This window comes from Plutella xylostella, chromosome 10, assembly GCF_932276165.1.
Source record: "Plutella xylostella chromosome 10, ilPluXylo3.1, whole genome shotgun sequence".
NCBI lineage: Eukaryota > Metazoa > Arthropoda > Insecta > Lepidoptera > Plutellidae > Plutella > Plutella xylostella.
In genome coordinates, this window is record NC_063990.1 from 973,668 (window position 1) to 994,853 (window position 21,186).

At 36.8% G+C, this 21,186-nt stretch overlaps 3 protein-coding genes across 15 annotated transcripts in view; 2 read left to right on the forward strand and 1 right to left on the reverse strand.

Annotated features, from left to right (window-relative positions):
* LOC105382920 (disintegrin and metalloproteinase domain-containing protein 11) overlaps nucleotides 1-21,186 on the forward strand; it is a 388,227-nt gene that overhangs the window by 310,532 nt on the left and 56,509 nt on the right. The gene's annotated exons all lie outside the window — the stretch shown is intronic.
* On the forward strand, nucleotides 12,409-14,181 carry LOC125489039. Its single transcript, XM_048623429.1, has 4 exons — nucleotides 12,409-13,152; nucleotides 13,246-13,344; nucleotides 13,675-13,755; nucleotides 13,889-14,181. The coding sequence occupies exons 1-4, from the start codon at nucleotides 12,756-12,758 to the stop codon at nucleotides 14,179-14,181; spliced, it is 870 nt and encodes a 289-aa protein (XP_048479386.1). The 5' UTR covers nucleotides 12,409-12,755.
* Nucleotides 14,622-16,129, reverse strand: LOC119694278 (putative nuclease HARBI1). Its single transcript, XM_038120277.2, has 2 exons — nucleotides 15,661-16,129; nucleotides 14,622-15,495 (listed from the first exon to the last, which is right to left on the reverse strand). Exons 1-2 carry the CDS (start codon nucleotides 15,882-15,884, stop codon nucleotides 14,631-14,633), a joined length of 1,089 nt encoding a protein of 362 aa, XP_037976205.2. The 5' UTR covers nucleotides 15,885-16,129; the 3' UTR covers nucleotides 14,622-14,630.

Below are 21,186 nucleotides of genomic sequence, written 5' to 3' on the forward strand. Positions count from 1 at the left end.
CCTATTACTATACTGGCCAAATTCATTCTTCTATGTAAACGGAAATTGAATTAAAAAGGTACTTTTCGTACTTAGGATACAAAACAAAACGTCAAAAGAAGCCATTTTTAAAATTTTAAGTTGATTTTGTCACAGCCTCGAGCGATCGTAGACTTAAATAAATGGTTTTAATTTCAGACGAAAGAACAACAAAGTGAACGGAACCCTAAAAGCACTAAGCTTATCCAATCAACCACCACCGGTATATTTATTAAAAAAACAACAACTGTCAACGTTATTCCTGAGCGAAGCGCATAGTTTTTCCAGCTTGGCTACCAGGGGCGCAGACAAACGCAGGAGCGGGACAAAGCGGCCGATTGACTATTAATCTTGGCTGCTTTTGTCCTATCGCCATTGTCCGGCCCCCACGCGGGCGACGGCTCACGATAAGGGGACCGAGATGGTATTATAACAAATGTAATAGAAGACCGTGTTTTTTTCTGTAATTAGAGCCGGTAATGAAGCCGGAATGGATGTCGGACGCCTAATAACCTTTTTGTAGAGTCATTGGCTTCGGCGGATTTACTTTACTTACAGACTTTTTGTATTCCGTCTAAAAAAATAGGATGAAAGTAGCTATAAAAGCACCATCATATCCTATGATTAAATTGCAATTGGAATTAAAAATGTCAATGGAAAGTTTTGTTGAATTTCAAAGAAAAGAAATCTGATCGAAAATACCAGTTAATTAAGTGGCTTTCACCTATTCATAACATAGAATATGGGTTTTAATTATATTTTATATTAGAAACTCTTTTATACTTACCTGAAACAAATGATTATTATTATTATGACTATCGTATATTTCAGTCATTGAAATAGGTAATATCTATAACATTCACGAACAGGTGAATAATACATTCCCATTAATATCTGAATTCAGAGAACAATAATTAAACGTATAATTTGTGCTCCAATAAATCTTTAGTTCTATTAACATGCAAAGTGACTTCCGATATGGGACTCAATATCCTATTTCAAAGTGTAGGTGATCGGAGTATGTTATATGAATGTATACTCTAATATTGGGTGAAGTTGTCATAGATATGTTATTAGGAGGTGCTGATAATTTACCAGTACCTACCTAAGAAATTTCTAGGGACGATAATTATGTGCTGTGGCTGTATGTTAGTTACAAGTTCTAATTTATTTATATTTCTTCAGTTTTTCTCTTGTTAAATCCCACCTTCAGTTTCTATTTCTTTTGAATGATTTCCGAGTCAAACAACACCAACTTCCTTATTAAAATTTAACCAGACGAAAACACATGGCCTATTTATAAAACCTGAAGCACATTTCAATTCCAGTGACACCACTCTCACACCGTCACTGTGACACACTCACACACTGGCACTGTGGCACACTCACACACTCGCACACGTGTCGTAATTCAAATCAAACAGGGCGGGCACCAGGCGTCTACCTGCGGATCTAATTTCCATCTCAAATTAAATAGGAACTCAATTTCTGGATTTGATTAACGCTATCGTTAACCGGTATGTGCTTACTGACTCCGTGACTTGACAGCTTCACCTCGTCTACAGCCGCCATGTTTGTTTGTCTATGCATGTGTGGGTATGTAAACTCAGTAGCGAACGGTAAACACAAATGAGAATTGAACAAAACATGTCACCTCTTTGCTGTAATTTTGGTATTCGCAGTGGGTATCATTTTAATTTTTAAAACCGTTAGGAAATTTAGCTAGTCATTACTAAGCAGTTAAGTTTAATTTGGGGTCTGGATAATTCGATAAAAGGGGAAACAATTAGGGAAGGTTAATCTGAGCTAGCATGACCGCCAGTAGTTAAGTTTTATGCCGTGCCGGTGCGGCGCGAACCCGCGGCGGCCATCTTTTGATAGCTGTCATAAAAGCGACTATTTTGGCGACGCCGACGGAGCAATTTTAACACTTAATTCGGCCACCAGCCACCGCCATGTCGGTTCTTGCACATCACCTGAGAGCAACTTACTCAGCTATTAATTTAAGTTAAATCAAGTTTTGGAGTTAACTGAAAGGGGTTGGGGTAGACTTTGGAGATAGTGATCGATGTTTCTAGCAGATTGTAAACTCGTCACAGGAAAGTTTAAATTACTAAAGTACCTATCTACATATACTTACCTACAGTTTGATCATTGCGTAATTTACTAATTTTCTATCTCCCTAAATATATTATTGTTCAATCGTAAATTAACCTCAAACATAGCGAACGGAGCGGAAAATTAACTTTAATAATTATAAATTTCTGAATCTAAATAAATTACAACGTTGTGGCCAAATTGTTCCGTAAACAAACTGTAGCTAGTTGTAGAATCGTGACATCGTGACAGCGGCTGTCACACCGACACCGGTGTCACGCCGGCCCCGCGTCGTGTCACGCCGATAATCCTCGGACTATTACACGCTATTACCCCTTATCGGGCCTATTGCGCCGCGCGAACTAATGCTGACTGACGACCGGAACACGTTTTGGTTTACGAAGCAATTCATCAGCATTACAATTGGCAATTCACCGAAAAATCACATTTCAGTTTCGGCCAACCCATTCGTACCTTAACAAGGACATTAAACAACACATAAATGGAAAGATATTATGTAAAGTGTGCACATAATATAACACACACTCCTACAGTAAACTAGAACGTAAAGCATCATCTTAAAGTTAGTACGTCTCCGCGTATCAGTCCATGGATCTCAAACGCAGTTGACTTACTGCCGTATACCCTCGGTGGTTAGCAAGCGAGTCGTAACCCGGGCCTCATGACAAGGGACTGATGTTTTGAAGGATTGTGCGGAAAGACCCTAAAGCTTGGCTTTGTTACTGAAGAAGCTAGAAAGGAAAACCTATTTTGAAACGTTGGATTTTTCGACATATTTCTCCGCTTGCAAAAATGTGAGTAGGTATTGTGCCGGAAGGGTTATTGTATTTTCGTTTCCTGCAAATTGATTGATTTTTTCGAGTAGCACAAATGAAATTACGTACTTACTATCTATCTATGCAATATTTTATTTATCATTATCGCATAAATATATACTATCCATTAATATAACATTTTATTAACTTAAAATACCGAAATCCAACAAAAGATCCAACGTTGCATTCAATGTTGGAATTCGGAGCGGCTCGGTTAGTCGTGTTTTTTTCATAAATTCTCCGAAGCATAAGATATAGGTAAAGCTGAGCTAAGTAGGGCTCGAAGGCGAGCGGTAAGCCTGCACTCTATGTAATGAGGGGGGAAGTCCCTCCAAGCCAGTCGCTGACTTTGACGGCAAGACTTTAGTAAACGGTACATTTTATACGTTGCAAGCCGCAATGGTTGACCACTGATGCTTTGTTAGAATGGTGTTTATATGTAGTGTTTATTATGGGTTACATTTTCCGCCTTAGACATTGTTTTCCTGTTTGAAAAAATATCAAAAAGACAATTGTGTGCCACGTATTAAATAACGTTTTTATAAGTAACATTTGCACACACTTATTTAGTATAGCTGTTCCCGCGCGCTTCGCTTCGCCTTAAAAAGTTTTCCCGTGGGAATTCCGGGATAAAAAGCCTATATTCTTCTTAGCCTATGTTCTTTCCCAGGGTCTAGAGTTCTAGACCGTATGTACACCAAATTTCATTCAAATCCGTTCAGTAGTTTTGGCGTGAAAGAGTAACAGACAGACAGACAGACAGACAGACACAGTTACTTTCGCATTTATAATATTAGTTAGGATAAATATTTTCCAAAGAATGGTTTTGAATTCAACCACTTTTCAGATTCGGGCCGAACTTGCCGCGAGAATCGCAGCTCAACGCCGACGCTTCTCCAGAACCGGTGAAATTTTCGTCATTAAACTCTCACCTCGTATTAAATGCAGTCGAAAAAGCAATTATTAGTTCGGGAAAAGTTGAGCGTTTTACACAACGTTGGCGCTATTGTTGGATTCCGGAGCGCGCACGGTGTCGTGTGTACACGAAACAAGACCAGCCAGCAGAGAGAAATAGCTTATAATTTTATTGTGATAAAGTTTCATTTTAAATGGTGCTGCGTTATTTTAATAAACAAACAGCGCAATGTATTATATTATTTTTAATATAAATTCCAATGATCTGCATCATATATCTGACGGTTTATTAACTTTTGGTTCTACCTACGCGATGAAAGGATTTTAAGCTGCTTCATATTGCACAACGTTAAAAACAGTAAGAAAACATACCTACCATGTTAAAAACAACTCATCGTATTTTATACTTTTCAAATAAAAATAAATGTGTAATTAAAACGTATTTATACCTACCAAGTTTTATGTATCTAAATCATTTAAAGGTTATGTACTATGGACTTATGTACTTACTAAATGATATTTACTTATTAGTTAACGTACCTAATTTAAACATCAAAGCCATGTCACCTCCAAGGATATTAGAAGTAACGATTCTGAGACATTTTCACGATCCAGCGAGTGAGCGCTCATCGACATTTTTAGCTTCAAAGCCTGTCTGTGGCTCTAATGTGATCAAAAGATAACAGTTTATCGCTTTTATCTTTCAATAGATCACTAGTTTAGTAGATACAGTATTGTGCAAATTAATGTGAACACGAGTGAAAATTTGAAAAAAATACATTTATTAGTTCTAAAATAAAAAACAGAGATATATTAATACAATTTAAGTTATTTTAATAGAAAATGTGTCCTCCCTGGCTTTTATAACTTCTTCAACACGTTTTGGCATAGAATTGACATGATTTTAACAGTTTTCTGATATTTACTGGTCTAAAAAACTTGTATGGATTACAGCCTCAATCATTTTAGTTTTTCTTGTGCAATCCGTTTTCCGAAGTCTAACTTTCACGATGGCCCACTTATTTTCAATGGGATTAAGTGCCGGTGAGTTCTCTGGCCATCCAAAGGCATGATATCTTGTTGTCCTTGAAATATTTAAGCATAATCTTAGACACGTGGCATGGAGCCGAATTTTGTTGAAAAACTTATTGACCGTTATCACCAAATTTTCTTAGTTTAACTTCTAATCTCCGATCTAGTAAGTCACTGTATTTTAGCGAGTTCATCATCCCTTCGATGGGCACAAGTCTAGTCGTGAGCTGTCACCGGAACAGATAAGTTTAAAATATGACTGCGTCTATTGCTGTGTCTCAAATTATTTTTTTTACAGAAAAAAGCTTGTCAATTTTGTAACTGTGACAGCGAAGAGGCGGCGGACGTTTCGCCAACCTCAGCTTAATCCTCAGAAAAAGTTAAACTCAAACGAAAGGATTATCTTTTTGGAATAATTACATCGTTAGTCTCTCGTTAAAAACATGGAAGAAGAAAAGACCAAGTACCGGGGGTGGACCGTGGACATAGGGTTCCGCAGGTTAAAATTATACTAATGTTAGCTAGCTAAACTTAGGTTTAGCCAGAAGGAACGGATAACGTGTCTATAACACTCACTCAACCTTAGCATGCGATGTGGGGTAGGCAGTGGGGCATTGCTGCACTCACTTTTGGCTAGTAGTAATGTACCTGAAAGAATAGTTAACAAATTAGGGATATAAGAAACGCTTACATTAATAATGACACTTAGGTATTTACCTAGGCCCATAAAACTCATAGTCTTATTATTTTCGCAAATCTCTGAGTTTCAATAGGATATATTTTAATTTTATGTCATGTCAATTCTCGATTTCTAACCTTTTTTGTTCGGATTCCCGTAGGTTTTCTATGCGTTTCCCAAGGATCCCTACTGATTCCAAAGCTTTTTCCAAGTGAGGTCAGCAGATGTCGCCGGTGTCGCGGCTACTCATTAGCGGGAGCTTTTTATTATATTAACAATTAATTCTCCACCCCGAAGCTTTCCCGAGTCTTCAGGGAAAAGCTGATACTTGCTTTCTGTCACTTAAAAAACAGATTTTTTTAATTGTGCAGGAGTGTTTTATTACGAGATTTACAAGACATTGTTTTGTTTTCTATTTCGCAAATTTTATTTTACTGTGGTCAACTTTCATAACACTTTTTATATAAAGGTAAATAGTTAATAAATTTAATATTATATTTATAGGTAGGTTTTAACCTATAAATATAATATTAAATTTATTAACTATTGCAAACTCTAAGCAAAAAATCTAATTTGGTAAGTTCAGGTAGTTTTTATGTAACTAATAAAGCACATTTCCTCCTTATATGACAGGGCCTTTGTGAAATGGTGGTAGATTAATATTATGACAATGGACAAATAATTGTAAAATTTTACGTCCAATAAAGTGATATTCTATTCACTATTTCTCGTGTTTCAAAGTTACGCAAACATAATAACAATAAGTACATATCAGTAGCCACTGCAGCACATCCCCCTACCCCAAATAAGCCCAAGTCAAATTAAAACTTTCTCAGATTCCCGTCAGCGGTTAATTAGCAAAATCAGAAATGAAAACAACATCTTACGTCGATCAACAACAATACCTCCCAATTACACAGAACAAACCGCACAGCCAAATCTCGGCCATTCCCAAAATATCCGAAACAAAGCGAGACCATAATTAAGAACAAAAACAAAATGGAAGAATATCCACCAGCTATTGTTGCGAATAGAAATTGTCTCTAAAGTTGCCTTTTAAAGGCACAAATCAGAGAGTACGTACAAAGAACAATGGGCTAATCCAAATAGGTACCGACCAAGTTTGGATGACCTCTTAACTGTTAATTAAAGTTACCGCCCGGGTACCGCTTACTGGTATCATTAAATGGTAACCGTAGTTAGCATTTTAATCAGTGGTCAAAGTTTGTACTTACTGTCTAAAGTTAGAGTGTATAGCATAGATACGTCACACCATCCATCCATCACTTACGGATAAGATCATAACTAACGCCCGCCCAATTAGGTACTTAAAAAACTAGACAAATTGCTGCATCTCTACCTAATATAACCGTCAATATAACCTTTAACTGTATAATAATAGGTAATATTAAAATAAACATTTTTTTTTATTTCTATATAAAACCGGCATCACTTCTCCCACGACCACCTTTTAAACCAATATTCTATATTCTAAACCAAGGGAGGTATAGGGCGGAACTGTCGATAAATATAGATAATTGATTGATAAAGATCTCAACTTCCCTGAGTCCCTGCTCTCCCCTTATTGCGGGGAGTATACCGAGATTGAGCAATATTCTTACCGAAGACAAACCCCCGATAACGACAACAAAATAACACCTTTTCATGAGCTGAACGGATTTTAATAAAACTTAGGTACTTACTTACCTACTTATCAATAAGTATTTTTTCTAATTTTCAAGTTTTTTTTTTATAAATATTATTATTGTAATTATTATTTTAAAATTTTCCATCTTCAAATATGGCCAATTTTACTTAAAAATTTAAGCACGTTATTTACGTTTTTAGGTAGTAGATTTTAGATGGATTAGGCCAAATTACTGTCTTATTGTCACTGGAACATTTTCTTTGCTTGCGAATGTATATTCAGTTGAGATTCAATAGACAAAAGTACCTATAATAATAATTTTGCTGGCACCGATCTGGCGCCATATTTCCAACATGGCTGCCCGCAGAAGAACTAATATTAATGAGAAGTGAGACAACAAATGCTTGTCATCGTGACTTGTAGTTTTTGTTTCACTCTAAGGCTGTATCCTACTGGCAGATACGCGAGGCTGCTGAGGCTTGCTAGGAAAACACACACCAATAGCTAGCAAGACTAGGAATACGACATACAGGATTGTTGGTTTGATCTGGTCAAATCTTCATCAAGTATCTTATTAAAACTGTGCAAAAGCATCGTCAAAATTACTTTGTCAATTTTTTTCTTTGGTTCATTATGTTAAAACTTGCACTTTACTGTACCTTTGCTTTTTTTAGATTTATAATTAACACTGTGATTGTGCATAGATTTTTTCCGTATGGGTTTACATATTTATTTTTATTTATTTGGCTAGCAAAACGGCTTATGGGTACTTTCCTCAGCTGCGTCACACATTTTAGTGTACACGCAGCCTAACTTTAACGGGGAGTCGATGAAAGCACTCTACTAATAGATGTTACAGTCAGCAGGTTGGGACCACGTTGGGACTATACGTTTTTAGATGTACATAATATGTGTTATATACTCAATACACTCTTACATCCTACAAACTGAATTTATCTTCTTTTAACTACGGACGAAATAGACTGGTGTTAAGATTTTGTAGTCTATGTTCTAGACAAACTAGATGCTTTCTTTACTTTACATTTGTACATTTAAAATACTAAATACATTTATTAGTTGTAGTAGGTAGTAGTACTCGTAAGTATGATGGCAAAGTTAATAAATATACCTAGGACGTATTACGCAGAAATAGGCTTCCGACACAACCGTCGAAACTCCGCTTAATGAACGCACAGCCTTTCCTTCTATCCAACATTGTATTTATTCATACCATATCAATGAATATGCACATATTATTCTACTTACGGAGTCACCCGCATCGACCCTGGAGGGTTACTCTATACTGACGAAAAACGAACGAACGAGAGCTGTCGTGCAATCGGCACGTTTAATACAACGAGACAGAGTCGTAAATCGCTCATGGAGCGCTTCAAAACTTCGTGTTTTTGCTAATAGCTATAGGCAAAGACGCTGCATTAGTTGAGTGGACACTTTTTATAACTATAACCTCCATATATCATTTATAATTAAGTATGATTGCTGTCAGTATCAAATAAAGTTTTTTTTCTTCTATAGAGTGACCCCTCTGATACCCGATTCGTTTACCCCCATACATCGAAACACCGCACTTTGGCTCTGACGAATGCGTTTCAGGGTTAATAAATTAGTTTTACCCGTTCCACCCACTTCCCCGACACATCGCACGACGGGTTAAGTTACGACCCGCGAGAACCCGGGTTTGAGGTAATATTCTCAATTTACCCTGGGTAATATGCTGCCAGACATATTAGGTGTGCTAGCTTGATTGAGAATGAAATACCCAAATAATATTAATCTCGCGTGCGGAGACGAAACGCTTTGTAGATGATACCTCTTGTAATTGGACCGATAAATATTTTATTAGTGTTTAGTTACAAATATCTACTGTTGATTTGCAATGATGCTTAACCTGTCATGGTGTCACTGTACAAGTCACAAGTGTATGTGGCTGCTGTGTGATGTCCTTAGATTAAATATACGAACTAGATGGTCTGTCACATATCACATTACAAATTTTTAAAAAACCTTTCAAGAGTACGATAAGAGTAGTTTTGTTTTTAATTAAAGTTCTTAATTAGGTGCCTATAAAAGGTATGTTTATTTATTGTGTACACGTAACAAATCTAGGCCTGCTTGTTACAAGAGACAACCGTTCAATTAATTTTGCAAAAGTATTTTGTAAGAAACATAAATGGGGTCGTGGTTTTGCTTCCAAACTTCATTATCTTAAATTCTCGCTATAAAATTTCATAGCTCGCATTCCCTTACCACCTTAACGTTAATAATAAATTAACTTCATTACTGACAAAGCATAATTTTGGGACGTTTATGCGGTGACATAAATTTGTTATTTCAGCCATAAACAGTGGCGGAATTTAACTACTGAACTTTTTATGCATTGAATTTAAATCAAGTTGTATTTATTATTATACCAGTATTTTTCATCGTTTAATTTGTATTCATGTACCTAATGGAAACGAATAGTTTTAAATCCCGAGATATAAGGGTTTTTTTCTAGCTTTTTATTATGAGTGGTCCGTAGATTGTAATATAGGAGTTCTTTATTAATGGACATATTGAAAATGAAAAAATAATAATTAGCGCAACAATAAAAAAAAAACAAAATAAAGTGTGCTCCTTGCCTTTAAAAATAACACTTCATTGGCATGTGCAACTTGTCAAGACATCATCAGCCAATTTAGCGAAACTGCGTGACCTCCGTCCACACATTCGCGATAATCTGTCCCCACCGGCGGCTTACTTCGTTATTCTGCTAAAAATTATACAGAATCCACGGACACGACGCGTCCACATTGTTACACGGCTAAATGAGATTGTTATCTCCGCTTTTTGTTAGCATTATGTATGGGAATGGACTATTCTGGGGCCCCAGGGATTAAAACTTTGTCCAGAGAAATAGCGAACTGGATTTTCTTTTTTCGTGGAAGTCGAATCTATGTCGACAATGATATTTTGGTAAAGTTACACATATTACACACAGGTATACAATCTGTATGTAAGTATGTACTTCTTATGCAGGGTGTGTAAGAAACTGTCAGGAGCAGCATGTGATAAAAATGAGAACTATAAAAGTAAAATTTGGTTCTAACAGGCTCTTACCAAAAGAAACCATATCAGCGCGCCCGGCCTCGGGGTCACTTTAGCTAACGAAAGACTAAGTTTTATTGTGCTGCAGCTCCATCTTGTATGACTCTATCGCGTTGCATTTAAATTTAGCGATCGCATGACATGTCCCATTCGTTCGCTTTTGTCAAGCTGAAGTGACCCCGCAAGTCCCGGTATATCTGCTCTTGTTCCTGCGGATTTCCACGGATGAGTTACTCGCTGATAATACTGCTTTAAGCCGATCGCGGCTTATTGCAGTTGAGTAAAGGTTTTATTTTTTACCGAAAATGTTGTACCGGCAATATATTTACCGCCATTTAAAAGGTTTTTTTTATGTGTAAGGAGTCGCACATTTTCAACGATAAAATAGCATAATCATTGCCTTATATAATAAACTAATCTGCAAACAATATAAAAACCACAAACAAATAAAATAATTGTGAAATAAATTCGTAAACCACACCAACTATAAAATAATTCTGTAATAGATCTGGCCTCTTTTTTCTTGTTCAGTTAAAAAGGTAACCTATATCGTTTGTACAAGCGCTGATCGCTGCTTCTAGCGCTGATCCGCTTGCGGTCGTCATTTGCAACAGAAAGCTTCAGCTAAACAGCTTAGCTGCTTACTCGCCCGCATCTAGCGCTATGACGCTGCAAGCAACAAACGGCTTACTGAGGGGTCATTCTAGGCTATGAGAGTTTGCCTTAAACATATAGATTGCATGACAACACTCGTTCAGTTGTTTTTTGACAAGTTAGAGTAATCCGCCGCCGCAGCGCTCGCTCAAAGCGATTAGTTAATGGGAGATAAATGTATTCTTTGAAACGCGCCATATGTACAATTGCTATTGAAAACAAAGCACTGTGTGACCCTTTGAAAACAGATTTTAACAGGTTAGAGTAGGATTATGAAATGAGTTTCTATTTTATTTTCCATTTTTCAATTTCCATTGAAAATGTTCTCACAAATGGCTCAGGGACAAAAAGATTTTCCATTGGAATTTTGCGATATACGTCGGTAATTCCCTACTATTGCCACACAACAAAAATAATATGTTGTGAGTAAAAGAATGCTCTGGTGACAAAATAAAAGTATTGCGTAGCGCTCACTCACATCGTGCGGCTTCGAGAGCGAGCGCGACGGCAAACTTTTTTCAAGTCTTGTCGTGCCTGTCTTGCGACCCGTGCTAGGCCTTCTGTTCATAAAATTCATTTTCATTCATTAACTCATTAACGTTAAACAACGAATCCTAAAGCTATTAAACTAGGGCCGATTTTTCAATGCCAGGATAAAAGGTCAAATAACTATCTAGCGAATAATTTTATTTGGCTGTTTATCGGCCTGGTAGTTGCTAAACCATTTTTCAATGAGGCGTTTGTTAAAAAAAAAAAAAAGTTCCTTTTTGGAGAAATAGATGGCGTTGTCTGGGGTTGTACCAACTTTCAAACCCTCAGAACACACTCAGATCACAATATGTTATTCTGTGAGGCTAACGAAATGTGAAAGTGACGTAGGTAGGTAGAATTGTAGTATTATTTTCTCTATGATGTCGATGTCACTGTTGCTTCAGCGTTCAGTGCGATTGTGCGTACAGCCGTTCTTTTCAAGTTTTCTCAGTTTCCTTGTGTTTCTCCTGTATTAATTGAGTTGAAGTTGAGCTACGAGTATCTGCTCCTCCTCCCTTGATACTGTAGGGTTAGTGCACTAGAGATAGTGACTCTTTTGAGATAGTGACTCTTGTGAGATAGTGACTCTTTTGATAGTGACTGTGATATTTTTACAAGTTGCGACGGCACACATTCTCATCTTGTCTTGTAAGTATTTCTTTGGGATCTTATTTAGGATCATACAATAAATAAAAATAGAAAATCAGTTCTCGCACGCAGCACCCGTTCAAACGGCGCGCATAGAGAAAAGAACACTACGTGACGGCGCGGGTAGAACTATTCACAGAATACTTAGCACTATCCCAAGCCACATGCAGTCTGAGCCTCGGAAGGAAGGCTCGCGCTACCACCCGACATTTAATCACAACTAGTGAGTTCTTATTCTGAGTTTAGTACTCTTTGCTCTCTATGTAATTTTTGACAGTTGGTACACTGCGTTTTCACGCCATCTATCGGCTTACCCAAAAGCTCAACTGACAGCTGTCAAGGAAAACGGCTCATTGTGATTTATTCCATAGATAACTATCTTACCGATTTTTCTATTTGAACTCAGGAGAGATGAAACAAGTATATGCAGACACTAGTGCTAAAGCAGGACAGACTACTATTTCGATTTTCAGTGTCAACTGTCACTGTCAAGCAAAGAGCAATCAAGCCTCACTGACTGTTTGGTTCAAAAAGCCACACAACAAAAAATACAGTTTGGTTGTTTCGATTTTGGTATTTTTGAATCGCAATGGAATCACAAAAAAGAGAGCGTTCGGCAAATTTTAATAATGCTGAAGTTACTGTGTTAGTAAGTTTGGTAGACAAATTCAAACATATCATAGAAAACAAAAAGACCGATGCTGCAACAAATAAAGAGAAGGAGACTGCATGGAAGAAAATTGAGTTATCTTTTAACTCCAGTGGTATAACCACAAGTGTCCGCTCATGGAAAACCCTTAAATTAAAGTACGAGGGCATCAAAAAAACCATGAAGAAAAAGTCTTCCCTGCAAAGGCAGGAGATGTACAAAACTGGAGGTGGGCCCTCAAATGCACCTCCATTTAACGATGTAGAAGAAAAGGTGTTAGGCATTTGCTCCAACATTAAAGGACTGGAAGCACGTCACGATAGTGACACTATAAAAAGTAGGTATTAGTCAAGACTACACAACATATTGCTAAATCTTTATGAACATCTCCCTGTGACCATGTACCTAACCCACACGTAAAATTTTGCAGTGCCAAGTGAGGAAGTTATTTTTGAAACATTTAAAATTTGCTCCACTACACCAGAAGATGAAACAGAGAATACTACTCAAGCTACTGTTTCAATACCAGGTAGGTACCACAGTTTTTTTTTTGATTTTTGAGCATATCCCCAAGGTCTAAACTGCCTTCCGGTTGGTCGGCGGGTTGGTGGGTTCACATATCTAGATGTGCTAAATCTAGATATGCAGGTTTCCTCACGATGTTTTCCTTCACCGTAAGAGCGATGGTATACATTGTCCTTAAATTCAAAGAACTCATTGGTATTTTTAGCTCTGTTTTATCAAAATGGGTTCAGCCGTTCTAAAGTTATGTGATTTTTAGTGTTGGTTGTCGGGGGTTTTTATCGTTGGTTAGGTTATTATTTCCATGCATATAATTTAACTTAGTTTTTCATTTTAGATATGAATGAGTCGTTCATTCTAGATGTGAATGAGGTGCTCATCCCAGAAATGATCATTGAGGACAATGATTCTCAAAAAGGTATACCTACTGTATATGATTTTTCAACTTTTTGTTTAGCTGTTAGACTAGACTTACATTCATAGGTACATAGTAATATTATACTGTAAAGAGAGATATTTATATACTTATGATGTTTTTTTTTTGCATTCAGAAAATAAATGGGACAGATGGCACCCAAAAACATTGAAAACCAAGGTGTCGCGTGTTTTAAAACCGGATGCTACTAAACAAAGTGTAACGTCCAAACTGGATAAATTAGGTTCAGCTCGCTTGGAATTAGTGCAGCTGCAGATAGAAACTGCAAGAAATCATTTTAAAAATCAAGAGGAGGAACATAAACTTAAAATGGAACATTTAACCAATGATGAGAGAAGGAAGGAAGAAATTCATGCACTTCTGATTAAAAAAATGAGTTGTGGTCCTGCGTCTAGTGACATGATTTAGATTCCTGTATTTTATAAAATTTCATCCTTCTCATCTTTTATTAATGTAAGAATTTCATGAAATATTTTGTTAATATAAGTACGTTGAATGCTATTTAAGTTTTTAAGTTTATATGTTAGTTTAAATTTAATGAATAAAAACTGATAGAAATAATTATAACATCTATGTTTTATTATCAAGTACTGGATGGTTCCTCTCTTTTCTCCTCAGCCTATAGTAGTCCACTACTGGACACAGATCATCCTGCCAAGCAGGAGGGATGTCTTAGATGCTTATATGTAGCATAGGTTACCTTCTTCTTCTTCTTTGGGTACCATCTCCTATCGGAGGTCGGCAATCATCTGGCTTATTCTTTCCTTCGAGGCGATAGGTTACCTACTTATCATAAAATGAAAAACTATATGTACCTTAATATTTTATTATGAAGGAAGTGCTGCTACATTCCTGTTTTATAAAATTAGTGCTTGAAAATAAGTTAACATAATGTTTCTAGTCTGGTGCCTTTCTTCACCAATGGGATTTGCTGCAGAGGAGGGAAATATAGGCTCTGGTGGAATATTTACTTCTGGGTCCTCTGGAGGTTCCTCTTCATTTTTTGTTCTTGCCAGGTTGTGCAATATAGCACAAGCTACAATGACATCCTGTGCAAGTGGCAACTTACACCTTAATCCAATGCTTAGTACCGGAAACCGTCTTTTCCACACTCCAAAGCATCTTTCAATGACGTTCCGTGTCCGTATTTGAGACTCATTGTACAAACTCTGAGCAGGTGTTTCCGGGTTTGGAAAAGGTGTAAGTAGGGAATTTGTTTGCTCATACCCACTGTCTCCTAATATAATTCCATTGCCAAATGCATGATTCTGACAGTGGAATTTTGCACTTGAATTAGAAAAAATCATGCTATCATGAGTAGAGCCAGGCCAACGTGCAACAACATCTTGAAATAGCAAGTCCGCAGAGCACATAGCTTGCACATTAAAAGAAAAAAATCCTTTTCTGTTCCTAAATACCTCCGCTGTGTTTCCACCAGGAGACTGGATCCTGATATGGGTGCAATCTATAGCCGAGATCACTCGAGGGAAACTAGCTATTTTATAAAAGTCTTCCTGAGTCCTTCTAATCTCTTCTTCGCTTCTTGGTAACTTTATAAATATTGGTCTTAAGGATGCGATAGCATCAGTGACTTTTTTTATAATGCCGCATATAGTGGAGCTATGAATGCCACCAAAATCGCCAACAGTGATATAGAAACTCCCAGTGGCATAAAACCGCAGTGTAATCAACAATTGTAACATAGGTGGGATACACTGGTTCCTGCAACAAATAAAAGCATATTTTAAGTTATGGTAAAATTGGATAGGCTATGTACATTTCTCATAGTAATTAGGTAAATGTTGCAAAGTGGAGATCCATTGTTTCTACCTATCCCTCTGAGGCTTCAGTTCAACTATGACTTGTTGTATTTATTCTGAAACTTACCTTAGTGTTTTGTGCTTGATTTTATCTTCTATAAGATAAAGCAAATACTGCACAGACTCTTTCATAAGCCTGAACCGGCGATGAAATTCTCTTCCATCCCACATGCTGTAATGATCAGGCCTCGTTTTCACGACTCTGACTTTCCTTTCTACTGGATTAATATACTCGTTCATTACTGCCTCTTCTTCGATCGCCAAATCATCAATATCATCGAAAATATCCATTGAAAAATTGAAAATGATGATTATTCTCACTTTCTTAATAACCTCAAATGTCAAACAATGTCAAATTATCAATGGAATAAGCACTATCTGGCGGCCCAAGCAGCAGATAGATTTATTCTCCAGGTAACTGAGTTATTGGACGAATAAGTTCTATCTGACGATTGAAAAATTGAATATTTCGCTATCTGTCGAATAAACGCTATCTGCCTGTCTATCTGAGCATTGAAAAATCGGCCCTAAATAATATTATTTGTCTGTGTCATTTGATTAAATTGGAGTGAATTTTATTTGCGGTTTTGCTAATTTATTATTATGCATCATTCGCTGTTAATTCAATGAAGGATAAACAATGGTGCGGTTGATTAATTCTGACAGTTGATTTATTAAATCTAAAACCGTAACAAAAAAATATAGTTATTCAGGGTGTTGTGTACCTTGCCCAGAAACCTACATGTATTAATATAATTTACAAGATTTATTCCACAATATAGTCAGATTTTCACTCAGACAGTCAAAAACAGAACTTTTCGACAAGAGTGGCGTCAAACCTTAATTACAAGTAGGTAACTATAGTTTTTGTCAATAACTCGTGTGTACTGTGTAGTTCCGACACGTTCTCAAACAACAGAGACCACTTTTTACTAGAACAATGACTGGTGCTTTCGCTGGTGGAACATTACAGCCTGTCGGCACCTCTCATTGCAAATATGTATCTGAACTAGTGATGGAACAGAGTCAAGGAACAGAAGGTAAAACTAGGTAGGTCACTGAACAAGGGATAGGTTATAGTGGTATTTTTAATGGATAGATTGGACGGTTTGGCAGATGTATTGTATAGCTACCATAGGCTTGTCAGAGATAAATCTATGGAAATTGGTTTGTTGTCCTAAAAAATATTAAATAAAGTAAAGGACAACATACTTTAAAATCATCTACTGGTCAACAGCATTCCTCAAGAAACATAGCGAATAAGTTTTTCCAATAATTCATAGTTTGCCCAACCAAAAGTTCAAACTAAAGTAAATTTTTGGTTCCGCGACCACCTCACATTATAAACTTTAGCGTTTCCCTATCCCGCCACATCCCTAACACAAACATTAATCAGAGCTGTAGGGAAGAAGTGGAAATGAGCTAGTATGACTGGCAGTTCCCGGGAAAGTTTCAACACGAGCCGCGTCTTGCCTAAATGATGGTGGGACGGCTTTTTAGCATCCGCTTTTAGTTGGCAACGTTTTTAGTTTGATTGGTTTTCGAACAGCCGCTGTAGAGATATACATACATAGTTGTAGCTTGGTGCAGATCTAACTTGTTCAATATGAGCAAAATTTCAAAAGTTCACCGATAATCCTAACCTAAAAAAACCTCATCAATTATACGCTACGATTATGGTACAGGTATAAAGGAATCCACTTTGAAGAAAAACATAGTACGAGTATGTCACAAATATAACGCTATATCTATGTTAAGTGACATCGTTGTAACATGCTGCATATTTCCGTGTTCAACAGGCGAACGTACTAGATATGTACCAGCCAGAGGCAAAGGCTCAAAGGGTATACAACTATACAGCAACGGGTCGGTCAAACAGGCCAGTTTTTTATTAAAATCGTTTGTCCCTGGCGCTTTAAATTTAACCTAACCAACGCATCAAACCCCTGATACTTAAGTCGCATAACTTTTTAACGGCGAAACCGATTTTCATAAAACATAGCTAAGAACGGGTAAAAAAAACCGGCCAAGTGCGAGTCGGGCTCGCGCACAAAGGGTTCCGTAGCAGCAAATATAATATTACAGTTAAATCAACCTATCTCAAAAACTATAAGAGATACTTTGATCAAACCAAAAATCGTTGAAAGAGTTAATTAGCATGCATCACCTCTATTTTTTTTAGAATTTTATACCCCGTAGTTATAAAAATAGAGGGGGGGGGACATACTTTTTACGACTTTGAGAGCTGATATCTCAAAAACCGTTCACTTTAAGAAAAATGTTTTTTAGAAAACTTTATATCATTTTAAAAGACCTTTCCATTGATACCCCACACGGGTATGTACATCGAAAAAAAAAATTTCATCCCTCAGTTACATGTATGGGGGGCCCCACCCCCAATTCTTTTTTTTACTATTTAGTGTCATATTTTTGTAGCGGTTCATACAACACATATTCCCATCAAATTTCATCACTGTAGTACTTATAGTTTCCGAGTAAATCGGCTGTGACAGACGGACAGACGGACAGACGGACAGACGGACAGACGGACATGACGAAACTATAAGGGTTCCGTTTTTGCCATTTTGGCTACGGAACCCTAAAAAATTGACCAAAAATATATGTAATGCCGAAACTTTTTTTCGGAACTTTGTTTTAAATTACGGAACCCTCAAAAAGAATAGAGCTACGTATAAATCAAGGTGATTTATTGGTGGACACAGGTCAGCCGCGCTCAAATGTGGAGATAGCGCTAACAAATGGCACATGTCTTGCCGGTTCGACTTTATTCCGACACATCGCGGCACCAGTGGGGTTACCACATTGACAAAGGAATAAAGAGAGGACATGGCATATCCACGAAAAAAATGCGCCTACCTAAACTTTGGTTTCAATTAAAATGGCGGCTTTTTTCTTGAAAAATGTAAACAAACAAATTGTTTGACAGCTGAAGTACCTTGTGTTTGGATGTCAATCAAAATGGCGACCGGTCGCAATGTTGTAATTTTAGGCAAAGACAAAACTACTGTTGTCCTTTTTTACGTAGGATAACACCAATAAGTTAAAAAGAGACGACGATATATTTTTAAGTACCGATTTTTATGCCAGGTCCTCTCTTTATTCCTTTGTCAATGGGTTACCACCACCGGACATTAGCAATTAACAATCCATAAGCAGCTCGCTCGCCTGTCAAACATCTGTCAGATCCATGCAAGTTAGATTTGTCGATGTTGTTTAGATTTTAAATTCCCTTTTATACCGCTTTTGCAACTGCCTGTACACTATGCCAGGTATTCTTTTAAATTAATCTAGACCTTAAAGAATATTGATAATTGATTGTACATATAATTCATTGTACTTTTGTACATTGTGCAATAAAAGAATAAACAATAATAATAAGGAAATAAAGAACCAATCTTAATAGTTAATTAATCCCCATATGCTTTTAAATCACATTACACGCTCTCACAGTCTGCAATGCGTATAGAATAAATTCGCAAAGACCTCGACTCAGCGTCTCACATGCAAATAGGAGCGAATGTCCGCCCACGCCGTGTCTCTACACACACGCAAGGAACCGTGTCTGTGAACAATAAATTATATGTATGTGTGTGTTTATGCATAATATTAATAATCTATGTAGGAATATACAGAGTGCTGTTTAGAAATAGAAGAAGGAGAAGTGGTCGTTTTTATCGGAAATTAAGAAATTAATCTGTGTTTTTTTTTTTATTTCACTTTAGTGTTTTTTTTTTCAGTATTCGCATGTGTTCATACGAATACTAAACTATTTAAAAAATAAAAAAAACTTACTAAGCCGTCATTTTTCTTCCATCATAAAACGCAGCAAACGCTTAAAATTTTGGCAAAAAACAAGATTGAAAAGTAGAGTACCGTCGGATACCAACAGTGATTTCCACACTACAATTTGAAACATACAATACACTATGCGTATGCGTATGTGTGTGTGTGTGTGTGTGTGTGTGTGTGTGTGTGTGTGTGTGTGTGTGTGTGTGTGTGTGTGTGTGTGGGGGGATGTAATAAATCTTTGGGGAAGCATTTCACCGCCTCATTAAGCCCGCGGCATAATCAGTGCGACGTCAGGTCGATCACTGGCCTCGTGCTGGCGCCACATGAACTACACTAATAAAAGCCATTATGGGTTTTTGGATACTAGTTATGTACCAATATTTATTCAACATATTTATTTATAAGAAAACTTATACATAAAAATATTGTACCTAAGAATTTGTAAATAGTAGCCCAGTTACAAGTTGAAAACACAAATAAAAATTTAAGAAGATAACATATAAACACTTTAGGCTCATAGCTGTTTAGTAATGTCAAGTATTTTATATTCTGATAAATACAATGTTCACACACACCATAGGCATATAAGTAAATAAATTAACGTTATCTTTAACCTGAATTTATCAATATGCACGCACGCTCGTTAAACATGTAAGCTTATAACAACCTTCTTTGTTTTTAAGGTTAATAAACCAATAAAACAGCAAAGTGGTAATTGTAATATTATTCTGCAGTTTGAAACTCATAAATTCATGTTTCGAAAGCCGCGGTAACAAGAAATTTAATTTTGTTATTTATATTACCCACGGCTGGCAAACAGGATTACTCATTTGCAAATTTCATCCAACAACGTTATTAAAGCTAAATTTTTAGGTTACATAATTAATTAGACACGCCAGAGAGCGAAAAAACAATTATGTTTGCCAATTAGTTTGTTTATTTTCAATTAGTTGAATCATCATTATTCAGAGTGATAAATACGGTGAGTCCTCAAATTCCTGCCGTAAAATATTTAATTTAGAACATTCAAATTTTTTATCTCTACAGCCGTTACTGTAACTTTTACGCCGTTTACCCTAAATGATTTCCCTGCCTGGCCATTACGAGTGGTCGCGAGTTGAGCCAACTGTTGAGTACTTGCCAACGTGTCAAAATTAGCGCCAGGTGTCGACCGCAAACTGAAAGTATCTGAAGCATTCGCGAATATCATTAATGGAAATGAACAAGAGAAGTTTATGAAGTCCGTCGGGATATTATTGAGATCGTTACGGGTTAAACCGTTATCTTTTATTTCAAAAGTGGAAACGTTCCCTCTCTTTTGTTTAATTTACATTTATATATTTAATGTTTTCAAGATGCAGTCCACCTATCCAACTATCTAGATACCGTTAGAAACAACATCACACGGCTCCCAACCAAGTAGAACAACACACTTTACACTGCTTCTACAAAATATACATACAACCAGAAATGTAAAGTAATGATTCCCCTGCGCGGCGCCTTGTTCCATATTCACAGAACAACCATCAAAGCGTATTTACAAAAAGCCATTTCTATTTCCTTATTCGCGCAAACAGTTGCACCAAATTAACATACAGCTGTAACAACCTAATTCCCGCCGCCCGCGCCCGTGTATTGCATTAACTAAAATACAGCGGTCCGGCGCTCACTAAACTAACTAAACTAATTTACATTAGTCGCTTGAAGAGCTAACCGAGCTGTAGCTTAGTGGGAGATTTTGTTAATGCGCATTTTTTGCTACATCTAAGCATGTAATGGAAAA

Excerpts from the sequence above, each read along its gene's own strand:
- LOC125489039 (XM_048623429.1), top strand. The coding sequence starts at position 12,756 with ATGGAATCACAAAAAAGAGAGCGTTCGGCAAATTTTAATAATGCTGAA. Across the intron at positions 13,153-13,245 it reads CGATAGTGACACTATAAAAA|TGCCAAGTGAGGAAGTTATT; the intron begins GTAGGTATTAGT and ends AAAATTTTGCAG. Across the intron at positions 13,756-13,888 it reads GGACAATGATTCTCAAAAAG|AAAATAAATGGGACAGATGG; the intron begins GTATACCTACTG and ends TTTTGCATTCAG.
- LOC119694278 (XM_038120277.2), bottom strand. The coding sequence starts at position 15,884 with ATGGATATTTTCGATGATATTGATGATTTGGCGATCGAAGAAGAGGCA. Across the intron at positions 15,496-15,660 it reads ATCAAGCACAAAACACTAAG|GAACCAGTGTATCCCACCTA; the intron begins GTAAGTTTCAGA and ends TATTTGTTGCAG.